At 35.5% G+C, this 14116-nt stretch overlaps 1 protein-coding gene and 1 long non-coding RNA gene across 3 annotated transcripts in view; one reads left to right on the top strand and one right to left on the bottom strand.

Annotated features, from left to right (window-relative positions):
* LOC132514594 (uncharacterized) overlaps nucleotides 1–13375 on the bottom strand; it is a 115960-nt gene extending 102585 nt beyond the window's left edge. Inside the window, exon 1 of the long non-coding RNA XR_009538869.1 lies at nucleotides 13336–13375. This is a non-coding gene — a long non-coding RNA (uncharacterized LOC132514594). The remainder of the gene's footprint in view (nucleotides 1–13335) is intronic.
* AGL (amylo-alpha-1, 6-glucosidase, 4-alpha-glucanotransferase) overlaps nucleotides 1–14116 on the top strand; it is a 79487-nt gene that overhangs the window by 55768 nt on the left and 9603 nt on the right. For both annotated transcript variants that reach the window (XM_060139519.1, XM_060139518.1), the window contains exons 28-33: nucleotides 6974–7109; nucleotides 8450–8562; nucleotides 9418–9629; nucleotides 10824–10921; nucleotides 12929–13016; nucleotides 13126–13259. In XM_060139519.1, coding sequence (XP_059995502.1) covers nucleotides 6974–7109; nucleotides 8450–8562; nucleotides 9418–9629; nucleotides 10824–10921; nucleotides 12929–13016; nucleotides 13126–13259 — 781 coding nt within the window. The remainder of the gene's footprint in view (nucleotides 1–6973; nucleotides 7110–8449; nucleotides 8563–9417; nucleotides 9630–10823; nucleotides 10922–12928; nucleotides 13017–13125; nucleotides 13260–14116) is intronic.

The following is a 14116-nucleotide window of genomic DNA, read 5'->3' as shown; positions in this document are numbered from 1 at the left end:
GAAGCATTCAATCTCACCAGTACTCAAACAAATTCATGTTAAAGAAGTAGATCACTGTATATATATATATATATATATATATATATATATATATATATACACCACATCTTCTTTATTCATTCATCTGTTGATGGACATTTAGGTTGTTTCCATGTCTTGGCTATTATAAATAGTGCTGCTGTGAACATTGCGGTGCATGTATCTTTTTGAATTAGAGTTTTCGTTTTTTCTGGATATATGTCCAAGAGTGGGGTTACTGGATCATATGGTAGTTCTATTCTTAGTTTTTTAAGGAACCTCCCTACTGAAGTGAGCCAGTGAACAGTTTTGAGCAGGAGTGATATGACCTAACTTAGATATTAAAAATATCACAGTGACTGCACCAACTTACATTCCCACCAACATTGTACAAGGGTACCCTTTTATCCACATCCTCTCCAACATTTTTTATTTGTAGGCTTTTTGATGATAGCCATTCTGACAGATATAAGGTGATACCTCATTGTGGTTTTATTTTCATTTCTCTATTAATAGCTGTGTTGAGCATCTTTTCATATGCCTATTATCCATCTGTATATTTTCTTTGGAAAAATGTCTATTCAGGTCTTTTGCCTATTTTTTATTTATTATTTGGGTTTTTTTTAATATACTGTGTTATATGTGCTGTTCATATATTTTGGATATTAACTGCTTATTGCTTGCATCATTTGCAAGTATTTTTTCCCATTCTGTAGGTTGTCTTTTTGTTTTGTTGATGGTTTCCTTTGATGTGAAGAAGCTTTTAAGTTTAATTAGGTCCCATTTGTTTATTTTTGCTTTTATTTCTTTTGCCTTAGAAAACAGATCCAGGAAAATATTGCTGTGATTTATGTTAAAGAGTGTTCTGCCTATATTCTCTTTTAGTTTCAGGTCTTACATTTAGGTCTTTAAATCATTTTGAGTCCATTTTTGTACATGGTATGAAGGAATGTTCTTATCTCATTGTTTAACATGTGTCTGTCCAGTTTTCTCAGCACAACTTATTGAAGAGACAGTCTGTTCTCCTTTGTGTATTCTTGCCTCCTTTGTCATAGATTAATTGACCATAGCTGCATGGGTTTACTTCTGGACTCTCTATTCTGTTCCATTGATCTATGTGTCTGTTTTTATGCCAGTACTATGCTGTTATGATTACTGTAGCTTTGTAGTATAGTCTGAGGTCTGGGAGGGTTATACCTCCAGCTTTGTTCTTTTTCCTCAGGATTATTTTGGCAATTCAGGGTCTTTTGTTGTTCTGTATAAATTCTAGGATTATTTGTTCTAGTTCTGTGAAAAAAATGTCATGGGTATTTTGATAGGGATTTAAATTTGATAGGGATTTAAATCTGTAGATTGCTTTGGGTGGTATGGCCATTTTAATAATATTAATTCTTGCAATCTAATAGCACGGGATATCTTTCCATTTCTTGGAATCATCCTCAGTTTCCATCATCAATGTTTTATAGGTTTCAGAGTATAGATCTTTAACCTCCTTGGTTTAGTTTATGCATAGGTTTTTGTTTTGTTTGTTTTGTTTTGTTTTTTTACTTTCTCTTTCTGATATTTCATTATTAGTGTATAGAAGTGCAACAGATTTCTATTTATTGATCTTGTATCTTACAGCCTTGCTGAATTTATTTATTAGTTCTAATAGTTTTGGGATGGAGACTTTAGGGTTTTCTATATAGAATATCATGTCATCTGCAAATAGAGACAGTTTTACCTCTTCCCTCCCAATTTGGATACCTTTTATTTCTTTTTCTTGTCTGATTGCTGTGGCTAGGACTTCCAATACAGTGTTAAATAGAAGTGGCAAGAGTGAGCATCCTTGTCTTATTCCTGAATTTAGCAGGAAAGCTTTCAGCTTTTCACCATTGAGTATTTTTGTTGGCTGTGGGTTTGTAGTAAGTGGCCTTTATTATGTTGAGATATGTTCCCTCTATACCTATTTTGATGAGAGTTTTTATCATGAATGAATGTTGAATTTGGTCAAATGCTTTTTCTGTATCTATTTATTTATTTTTATTTATTTATTTTTGGCTGCATTTGGGTCTTTGTGGCTGTGCAAGGGCTTTCTCTAGTTGTGGCGAGCCGGGGCTACTCTTCGTTGTGGTGCGCGGGCTTCTCATTATGGTGGCTTCTCTTGTTGCAGAGCACGGGCTCTAGGCACAAGGCTTCAGTAGTTGTGGCATGCAGGCTGAGTAGTTGTGGCTTGCGGACTCTAGAGCACAGGCTCAGTAGTTGTGGCGCACGTGCTTAGTTGCTCCACAGCATGTGGGATCTTCCTGGATCAGGGCTCGAACCCATGTTCCCTGCATTGGCAGGTGGATTCCTAACCACTGCACCACCAGGGAAGCCCTCTGCATCTATTTAGATGATCATGTGATTTTTTTTTCTTTCCTTTTGTTAATGTGGTGTAACACATTGATTGATTTGCCTATGTTGAACTATCCTTGTGACCCTGGAATGAATCCAGCTTGATCATGGTATGTGATCCTTTTTATGTATTATTGCATTCAGTTGGCTAATATTTTGTTGAGAATTTTTTCATCTATATTCATCAAAGATAGTGGCCTGTAATTTTCTTCTTTGTAGTGTTTTTGTCTGGTTTTGGTATCAGGGTGACAGTGGCCTAGTAGAATGAATTTGGGAGTGTTCCCTCCTTTCAGTTTTTTGGAATAGATTCAGAAGGATAGGTATAAGGTCTTATTTATATGTTTGGTAGGATTCCCCTGTGAAGCTTTCCACTCCTGGAATTTTGTTGGCTGGGAGTTTTTTAATTACAGATTCAATTTCACTTCTAGCAATCAGCCTGTTCAAATTGTCTGTTTCTTCTTGACTCAGTCTTGGCAGGCTGTATATTTCTAGAAATTTGTCCATTTCTTCTAGGCTATCCAATTTGTTGGCATATAACTATTCATAGTATTCTCTTATGAATTTTTGTATCTCTGTGATAGCATATATTATTTCTATTCTTTCATTTCTTATTTTGTTTGTTTGGATCCTCTCTATTTTTTCTTGATGAGCCTAACTAAAGGTTTATTAATTTTCGACAAAGTAACCTAGGTTGTAGGTTTTTCCCTTTCAGGACTGTAAATATATCATGCCACTCCCTTCTGGCCTGCAAAGTTTCTGCAGAGAAATCAGCTGATAATCTTATAGGAGTTCCCTTGTATATGACTCTGTTTTTATCTTGCTGCCTTTGAATTCTCTTTATCTCTAACTTTTGCCATTTTAATTATGATATGTCTTAGTGTGAGCCTGTCTGGGTTCATCTTGTTTGGGACCCTCTGTGTTCCTGTACCTGGATATCTGTTTCCTTCTTTGGGTTTGGGAAGTTTTCAGCCATAATTTCCTCAAATACATTTTTGATCCCCTTCTCTTTTCTCCTTCTGGAACCCCTATATATTGACACATTTTATATTAGCCCATAGATCTCATATGTTGCTTTTTTTTTCCCATTTGTCTTTTTGTCTGCTGTTCTAATTGGATGATTTCCATTATTCTATCTTCCAGATCATGTATGCATTCTTCTGTGTCATTTAGTCTGTTATTCATTGCTTCTCAAGTATTTTCTATCTCAGAAATTGAATTATCTCTTCTTTATTGGGTCTTCCTTATAGTTCCTTGTTAAAATGATCCCATGCTTAGATCAATTCTCTTTCTTAATTCAGTTAGCATTTTCATTACTACTAACTTTTTGAACTCACTGGTAGGCTGATTATCTCTGTTTCATTATTTATTTTTTCAGGGGCTTTCTCTTGCCCTTTCAGTTGGGAGTTCTTTACCATTTCATTTTGCTTAACTTTCTCTGTCTCTATGAATTTAGGTGAAACAGTTATTATCATGGTCTTGAAAGTGTGTTTTTATGTGAGGGCATCCCTGTGTGGACTACATGTGCCAAATATCTTTAGTGTGAGGGCTGGATTTGATGTGGACACAAGCCACGCCTTTCCTCAGGGTGTACTGGCCACTATCACCTTGATATGGGGTGTAGCTGGTCTTGTAGGAGCTGGAGCCTACACAGGGTGTGAGGTGGGATTTCTTCTCTGCTCAGTGGCAGTCACTGCCCTTTCAGGGTCAGGGTCTGCTCCCAAGTTTCTGGTGCAGGTGTCCTGAAAGTCAGGCTCGAGTTGGCTCTGTTCCCTTTAAGTGTGTATTTTTCCTTCTCCCCACACTGGGGCCTTTGCCCCAGAGGTGGGGGGGGTGCTATAATAAGTGGGGCTCATACACTTACAGAGGTCCAGTGTGCTGCCTGTGTAGGCATCCACTCAGACACAGTCCAAGGTCACATTTTTTTCCCCTGTTGTAGTTGTCCCAGATCTAGTGCAAGGTTATGGCCTGGAGTAGGCAGGGCTGAAGCATTCACTCAGCTGGCACTGGGATTCATGGCATTGTGGTTGTGGGAATTGAAGCAGCTTCACTCCTGTCAGAAATCCGGGCTGCTTCTCTGGCACTGTTTGAGTAAGTGCCAACAATGGCCACTGCCACCCTACCTGGACCACAATCCAGGGCCCCAGACTGCCTTCTGTGTCCCTGCATGGAGTCTTTTCCCAGGACCTGGCTGCCATAAATCCAGTGCCAAGCTGTGGCATAGAGTGAGTGGGGCCATGGTGTTTACTCAGCTCAGATTGGGGAGCACAAGGAGGCAATAGCCACTAGGATAGACCTCTCTCTTCACCCTGTCTTATGGAAAGCCAGCACCCACATACTCCTCACAAGTGGAATCTGGGCTTCTCAAGCCATTCTGTCTGTCCCAGGAGTTCTCCAAACAGCCAAGGGAGCTTGTCTTCTCCATATAGGACCCTAGAACTTGGACACCCAGTCTGTGGCTCTACCCACTCACTTCCCAGGGTGAGTGTCTGCCCATGTGATCTCCCTTTTCCCTTATTCCCCTCCCAGGGACACAGGTTCCAACCCAATGCCTTTCTTTTCATCCTACTTGATTACATGGGAATAATTTTTGCAGCCTTGGTTGTGAAGGAGTTCTTCTGCCAGGTTCCAGTTAGTTTTCCATGAGAATTTTTCCAAATGTATATATATTTTTGATGTGTTTTGGGAAGAGGGGTGATTTCTACATCCTCTTACTCTGCCATCTTGATCCCCCATTGAAGGGAATCTTTTTCTTCTTTCTCAAAGTTGTTTTGGCTCTTTGGGGTCTTTTATGTTTCCATGCAAATTTTAGAACTAGTTCTGTGAAAAATGTCATTGGTATTTTGATAGGGATTGCATTGAATCTGTAATTTGCCTTGATAGTATGGTCATTTTAACAATTTAATTCTTCCAGTCCATGAGCACTGTATATTTTCCATTAGTTTGTATCATCTTAGATTCCTTTTATCAATGTCTTATAGTTTTCAAAGTACAGGTCTTTTACCTCCTTGGTTAGATGTATTCCTAGGTGTTTTAGTCTTTTTGATGCAGTTGTAAATGAGATTTTTTTCTTAATTTCTGTTTCGGATAGTTCATTATCAGTATATAGAAACACAACAGATTTCTGTATGTGAATTTTGTATCCTGCAACTTTACCAAATTCATTGATGAATGCTAGTCATCTTTTGATGGTGTCTTTAGGATTTTCTGTATATCATATCATGTCATCTGCAAACAGTGACAGTTTTACTTATTCCCTTCCAATTTGGATTCCTTTTACTTCTTTTTCTTGTCTGATTGCTGTGGCTTCCAATACTTCCAATACTATGCTGAACAAAAGCAGTGAGAGTGGGCATCCTTGTCTTGTTCCTGAATTTAGCAGGAAAGCTTTTAACTTTTCACCATTGAGTATGATGTTAGCTGTGGACTTTTCATATATGGCCTTTATCATGTTGAGGTACATTCCCTCTATACACACTTTGCTGAGAGTTTTTAATCATAAATGGATGTTGAATTCTGTCAAAAGCTTTTTCTGCATCTGTGGAGATGATCATATGATTTTTATTCTTTAATTTTTTAATGCGATGTATAGATACCACATTGATTAATCTATGAATATTGAACCATCCTTGCATCCCTAGGATGAATCCCACTTGATCATGGTATATGCTTTTTCAAGTTGAATTTGGTTTGTTAATACTTTGTTGAGGATTTTTGCATCTGTGTTCATCTCTGAGTTATTTAAATTTTTAATTTTAATTATGAAATATCTCAACATACAGATAACGATGTAAATTATGCTTTGAACCTAGAACTGAAATTAGATAGATATTAACAATTGGCCACATTTTCTTCAGATTGTTCTCTTTTGTTTTGAAAAGAAATAAAACACCACAGATACCGCTAAAGTTTCATCTCTATCTCTTTCTCTTCCCTCACTCTCTAGAATCAACAACCATCCTATAATCAGGATTTACTATTTCCATGTATATTTTTGTATTTTGTGTGTTTATATGTGTTTGAGTATGTGTAAATTATGTATGATATATATTATGTAGCATATATTCAGTATATCATAGTATATACTGTATAATGTATATTATGTATTTTATGTTTTCTAATTTTATACAAATATTATCATATTAGACATAGCCATATAGACATACATGGTTATATGTGTTAGTATTATCTATATTTTAAATTTTACAGAAACAGCATCTTATTATGCATATCTTTTGCAACTTATTTACTCAGTCATTCTGATTTATCCATTTTGCTTTATGTAGTTCATTAATCTTAAATGGTATAGAGTTTCCCATTATATAACTAGACTAGGGTTTTTCTGTTCCTCTTCTCAGCAGTTTTATTTTCTTGCTAATACAAGCAGTGTTGCAATGTATATTCTTGTATGTGTCTCCATGTTCACATAGATAAGCATTTCTCTAGAGTGTATGTCTAGAAACGAAATTATTATGTGGTAGAAAATGCACATCTTCAACTTTTAAGGTATTACCAGATTACTCTCTAGAGTAGTTGTCCTAATTTATTATATTTTTATAAATGTTTTATTTTTCTTTTTTAGGTTTTAATATAACTGCAGGGGTTGATGAAGAAACAGGATTTGTTTATGGAGGAAATCGCTTGAATTGTGGTACATGGATGGATAAAATGGGAGAAAGTGACAGAGCTAGAAACAAAGGAATCCCAGCCACTCCAAGGTAATGTTTATTTTTAGTGCTTATATAGTTATATCATTTGTAAAACCACATACTTGTGGAATCTTCTGTTCTATTAACCATGAAATCTTCATGTTAAATCAGTCAAAATCTTCCTTCCTTTCCCCTACTTCCCCTTCCACGCACTCCTTTCTCTCCCCTAATATACACATACACAATCCTCTTGATATAAGTCATCAAGTAAAGCTATCTGTTCTCTTCTGGACGTTCTCATGGGTTGACTACCTGCAGGCACCTCAAAGGAAAGTTTTATAACTTATTATCCCCATAGTTAAGACATTTCTTTATAACATGAAGTGTTTTCTTTGTAAGTATTTCATTATTATTATCTTTTGTAAATATAGAAAACAACCAGTTGTCCTGTCTTTTATGAAATCCTTTCACTTTCTGAACATTTTCCCCTTAATTTTTAAATCTTTTATCCCATCATTTCTTTTTATGATTTCAAGTTCTTACTACAATATCAAGTCTGAGAAACTATTTTCTTATTCCAAATTTTATCTTCAATCAGAATTGTCAAAAACAATTATTGAATAGTAGTTGTCATTACATGTTTTACAAATTCTTTTAAAAACCTGTTTATTTTGGTGAGTTATTAGATCTTATACTTCCCTTTCATTTTCCTTAAAAATGAGCTTTCAAATTATGATGTTTACCTTCCCTGGCTTTCTTCAATTCAGTATCCCGTATTTTCTATCTTTTTCACTGGAACTCTATCTCAGTATTCTCTGACTCCTACTTCTGCCTTTTTCCAGCAGCTATCTCCTTTTACTCCATAATCTCTATTCTACTTCATAGAATTTTTTTTAAATACATTAAGTTGGTAAGCAATGGCAAAGTAATAAGAGGAATGATTTCTTTTTTTTTTTAATTGGAGTATAGTTGCTTTATACTGCTGTGTCAGTTTCTGCTGTATAGCAAAGTGAATCACAATTTCTTATATATGCAGTGCACATTCCTATAAAGTGAGGATTTTTTTATAGACAGTCATTTTTATAATGTGTTAGTTATATAATTCTTCAAAGCTGTTTTTTGAATGCCCTTTCTTAAAAAAAATATTTATTTATTTGGTTGCACCGGGTCTTAGTTGCAGCTCGCCAGCTCCTTAGTTGCGGAACGCGGGCTCCTTAGCTGTAGTATGCGAATTCTGATTCATTGCAGCATGCATGTGGGATCTAGTTCCCTGACCAGGGATTGAACCCCGGGCCCCCTGCATTGGGCGTGGAGTCTTTCCACCGCACCACCAGAGAAGTCCCTGAATGCCCTTTAGATAGTGCTTAATTTACTCATTGTCACAGAGTAAAATTTATTTTTAATTTTAGAGATGGGTCTGCTGTGGAAATTGTGGGCCTGAGTAAATCTGCCGTTCGTTGGTTGCTGGAATTATCCCAAAAAAATATTTTTCCTTATCATGAAGTTACAGTAAAAAGACATGGTAAGCTGTTTCTTTTGTTTACAAAGAAACTCCAAATGTACTGTCAATATTCTTAACCTACGTAATCATCATGTGACTCAACGAACTAGTATTAGAAAACCCTTAAGATTAAGGGGAAAGACAAACCATTAATTTACTAGTATGAAAACTGTAACAAACCTGATTACTAACCATATTTTTATAGCAACTTTGAACTGAGATATGAAGAGCATCATACTTATTTTTTTTCCTCAGTATGACTGTGAGCAAGTCAAGTTTTGGTGAACAATTATGAAATCTTTACATCTCTTTTTCCAGAGCAGTGCTGTCCAATAGAAATATAATTTAAGTCACATACATATTTAAAATTTTCTAGTACCTACATTTTAAAAAAGTTAAAGGAGACAGGTAAAATTAATTATGATTATATTTTTTATTAACTCAATATATACCAAATATTATTTCAACATATAATCAATATGAAATTATTCATGAACTATTTTACATTCTTTTGGGGAGTACTATGTCTTTGAAATGCAGTATATATATAAATATATATATATATAAATACAGTATATACTTCTGGCACCTCTCAATTCAAACTAGCCTCCTTTCAAGTGCTCAATAAAGATAATTTTATCAAATGTAAGAGTGATCCAAACAAAGACAAATGATCTGGGATCATTTGTTAGAGTCTAATCCTTTTTTGGTAATACAATGAAAGATAATTTTTAATTTCTGGGTAGTGTTCTTCAGAAAGCCCTGACAGTTTTAAAAAGTGGATAATTTATTGACTAAATATTACTCTTTAGCTGTAACTAAATGTATGGGTTTCTTTGAATGCCTAAAACTACCAAGTCTTTTGTAATGTTTCAGGAAAAGTTGTGAGAGTCTCATATGATGAATGGAACAGAAAAATACAAGATAACTTTGAAAAGTTATTTTATGTGTCAGAAGACCCTTCCGATGTCAATGAAAAGCATTCTAATCTGGTGCATAAACGTGGCATATACAAAGATAGTTATGGAGCTTCAAGCCCTTGGTGTGACTACCAGCTCAGGCCTAATTTTACCATAGCAATGGTTGTGGTAAGTGATTTGTTCTGTTCTTTCCAAATTTCAAAAATGTTATGATAGGGTTTATTTAGTTCTTTATTCCCATTTGTTTTCAAATTCATTGAATTGCTAAAAAGTGCATTGTTCACCAGCTAGTTTTATATGGTCTTTTCTGATGAATAAAGCATTATGCATATCACCATTAACCTATAACATTTGGTGTCAAGAAATAGAAAATAATGGATGATGACTAATGAAGTTCTTCTCAATAACACACATAGAAAATGATGATATTTGTACAGCACGCTGGCCCAAATGGATTAGGTCGCTGCCAGATCCAGCTGCTTCAGTTAGCCCCAGGCCCTACCCAGCTGTCTTGAAAGCAGAGGGCATCTGTATTTCAGCACACCTGTGCCATGACCAGTGCCTCAGCACACTAGTTGGAAACATCTGGACTAATGAACTAATATGGGTAGCTTCAATTCACATTACGTTTTCTTTGTTGTATTGCACTAATGAGTTCTGTCTAGCCAAGAATTCTAGACTCTCCTTATTTTCTCTATACCTAGTCTAAAAATACAGTAAAATAGAGAAGGTATGTGTTCTTCTATGCCCGCCTAGATGTTGCCACTTTGTCAAAAAGAGTATTAAATGTAGTATTATTAATTATAGTAGAATAAAAAATACTAAGGTACATAATGGTAGCTTTGATTCAGTGTGCATTTGATTTCATTTAACATTTAAAATTAATGCAGATTCTTAGTCACCAATGCTTTCTCTCCTTCTCTACATCACAAGTAAATTTACTCATACTATTGGAGTGCAAATCCTTCTGTACTATATTATGACCCTAAAAGCAAAAAATGAGTTCCAGATGAACTTGAAGCTATTGTAAATCTTCTAAAGAATGAATTATATGGGTTTAAATGTGTTCTGCCTTCACTGTAGCTGTGACAGCTTCATTCTGGAGCTAGTATACTTTCTTAAGTGACACAAGGAAACAATCACCTCAAACAGCTTTCCTAACCTCTAAGGCCAAGATCAGCACTTCCAAGTTGGCCTGATAGGATTAGGTCTGATTAGGCATCTGCACTTGATTTCTGACCGGCACTGTATTTTTAAAGTTTTCGTAATTTTCCAAGTTTATAGTCTATTTTCCAAAGTGGGTGGACACTAATTCTTCTGTGATCTTAAAAAGTTTGTATATTTGTTTTCAACACTCATTAGGCCCCTGAGCTCTTTACTACAGAAAAAGCATGGAAAGCTTTGGAGATTGCAGGAGAAAAATTGCTTGGTCCTCTTGGCATGAAAACTTTGGATCCAGAGTAAGTTATAAGTACTAAGAATTTTGTTCATATTATACTTAATATACAATTATATTCATATTGGCATGAAAAGTTTGGATCCAGAGTAAGTTAGAGTATAAGTATTAAGAATGTTGTGGATATTTTGTTTGTTTTTGTTTTGTTGCGGTACGCGGGCCTCTCACTGTTGTGGCCTCTCCCGTTGCGGAGCACAGGCTCCTGACGCGCAGGCTCAGCGGCCATGGCTCACGGGCCCAGCCGCTCCGCGGCATGTGGGATCTTCCCGGACCGGGGCACGAACCCGTGTCCCCTGCAGCGGCAGGCGGACTCTCAACCACTGTGCCACCAGGGAAGCCCCATGTTGTGGATATTTTATTGCATCAAGCCATAATTTTTTTTGCTTATCAATAAAATCTCTAAAATTGCATTCAAACTGAATTTTTAAAAATCCGTTTTGTATCTTCATTAAACATCAGTGTTCAAAATGCCTTTGGCTTGTCCTATATTCAATAATCAGTAAAAGAATTTTAATTTTATAAACTAATATGTCATGAATATTTTCTAATGCCTGTTTTTTCTGACTGTAAAAGTCATACATGATTATCATTAACATTGGAAATATAGATGTATTGTCTCCTCAGAGACAACCTTGATTTTCTAAATTGTTGCTCGTAGTAGTTCCTTCCATATTTCTAAATGGTATGTGTTTGCACCTGTTTCTTGATTCTTTTAAATACTAGACATTATTTGCTTACTGCTTGCGATGACAGATGAGGATTTAACTCTGTCCTTACCTTGCCACAAACCCTTTCCATCCTCTCTAAGTAATTACACAACTATTTTTACTGAAACCAATAAATTTTGTTTTTATGATTATGTGTTTATCTCATTTTGTATTTCTTCTCTTTTTCAATTTTTTTTGAGTTTCTAATGACCTTTCTGTTTTTCTTCTACTTTTTTGCTTTAAAGCTTGATACCCATCATCAATTTGCTTTCTCTTTCATGTATGAGAGATCCTCATTTTTGTAGTACCTTTCCTTTGTAGATTTTTCCTGACTTATTATGTACTCATTTCAGTCTTGAGATGCAGAATTTTATATGTGTGTACTTATCTGCATTCTAAAGTATTCTCAATATTTTCAGAGGTGTTAAGAACCACTGGTCAAAACTAAAACCCACAGTAAAAGCTTACTCATTACAAGTTCTATCTATCTCACTAAAAGAAAAAAAAAAGTAATAATCTAATTAAACAGAGTGTAGATAACTGTCTTGTATTAAATGTTGCAGTGTTTGTAACTTTAATTTGTAAGTATGTGTAAATTGTGTGCATTTAGTTGCTATTTATAATCTAATAATGTACCAAGTTTACTTAATTTTAAAATAACTTCATGGAGGGGCTTCCCTGGTGGCGCAGTGGTTGAGAGTCCGCCTGCCGATGCAGGGGACACGGGTTCGTGCCCCGGTCCGGGAGGATCCCACATGCCGCGGAGTGGCTGGGCCTGTGAGCCATGGCCGCTGAGCCTGTGCGTCCGGAGCCTGTGCTCCGCAACGGGAGGGGCCACAACAGTGAGAGGCCCGCGTAACACAAAAAAAATAAAATAAAATAAAAAAAATAATAACTTCATGGAGAAGTTTAAAAAACAATCTTTCCAATATATAATAATTAATAAAACCTTATCTTTAATGTTTACTAATTCAAATTATTCTGTGTATATTTTAATTGTTATAAGTATATTAGAGGCCTAGTGAAATAATTAAATTCAACCAATATTTAGTGCCTCCTTGAAGGCAAGATATCTGAATATTTTATATTTTTTGTATTAGGCAGTAAGTGTTTCTTAATCATTCCCTAACACATTCTGAATTCAGTATATACTAATTTAAGGTTAAATGGATGATGAGCTTCAGTCTAGAGATTGGAAAACAAAATAATTTGATTAGTTTTTACCTTTGCTATTAGGAAATTTTTCTAATGCTTTCCGTGTAATGCCTGGTCTTTTTTTAACCTAAATTTCAATTATTTTGCAGTGATATGGTTTACTGTGGAACTTATGACAATGCCTTAGACAACGACAACTACAGTCTTGCTAAAGGTTTCAATTATCACCAAGGACCTGTAAGAATTTAATTTTTCTTCTTTGAGTTTTCAATTAAAGTTATTTTTCAAATAATTTTTGATATCCACAGCTCTTTTTTTTCCTTCACTTTTAAATCATCTTTTTCAGGAGTGGCTGTGGCCTGTTGGGTATTTTCTTCGTGCGAAATTATATTTTTCCAAATTGATGGGTCCCGAGATTACTTCAAAGACTATATTTTTGGTTAAAAATGTTCTTTCTCGACATTATGTTCATCTTGAGAGGTAAGTCATCAGGGCATGTAATTTTCAAAATTAATGTTTAGGGGCTTCCCTGGTGGCTCAGTGGTTGAGGGTCCACCTGCCGATGCAGGGGACGCGGGTTCGTGCCCCGGTCCGGGAGGATCCCACATGCCGTGGAGCGGCTGGGCCCATGAGCCATGGCCGCTGGGCCTGCGCATCCGGGGCCTGTGCTCCGCAATGGGGGAGGCCACAACAGTGAGAGGCCCGCGTACCGCAAAAAAAAAAAAAATTAATGTTTAGTCTATTTATTAGCTAGTAAATGGCATTTCCTTAGAATTCATTTCAGTATATTCTATGTGAAATTTGAAAGCTTTACTCTTTAACACAAGTTCTATGTAATTTTCACCTTCTTTTAATTATTTTAGGTTGTTATTTAATTTAAAGACTTGATATTGCATGATTTATACATGTGGTGGAATAGTCTTTGGTTTTTAAAATTTAGCTGATATTTTTGGGTATGGTTAGCACAGGATAAATACAAAAACTAAAAGTCTCAGGCTGGGCCTTTTGAGTTAACTGATTTAAAGATATATCAATAAATAATCTTCAGAAATGATTTCATTATAATTAAAATATCAGTGTTGGTGTTTTGACTATTTCAAACCCATTTGTCACCTCCTTTGTCCTAATTATTAGCAGATAAATAGTATCAGAGTTATGTGTCTTTATAAGATGATATAACTCAGTCAAAAGGTATCTTAATTTCACAAGTTCTAGATTAAACCTAGATATATGTACATCTTATTGCTCAGAATAATTATGCATAAATATGCATAAACAACATAGTTTTATCTCCTCTATTATAAGAACATGAGGGACTTCCATCTAGCAACATGAAT

This window comes from Lagenorhynchus albirostris, chromosome 2 (assembly GCF_949774975.1).
Source record: "Lagenorhynchus albirostris chromosome 2, mLagAlb1.1, whole genome shotgun sequence".
NCBI lineage: Eukaryota > Metazoa > Chordata > Mammalia > Artiodactyla > Delphinidae > Lagenorhynchus > Lagenorhynchus albirostris.
Note: the sequence above shows the minus strand (reverse complement) of the source record. Positions and strands in the feature narration are given on the sequence as shown.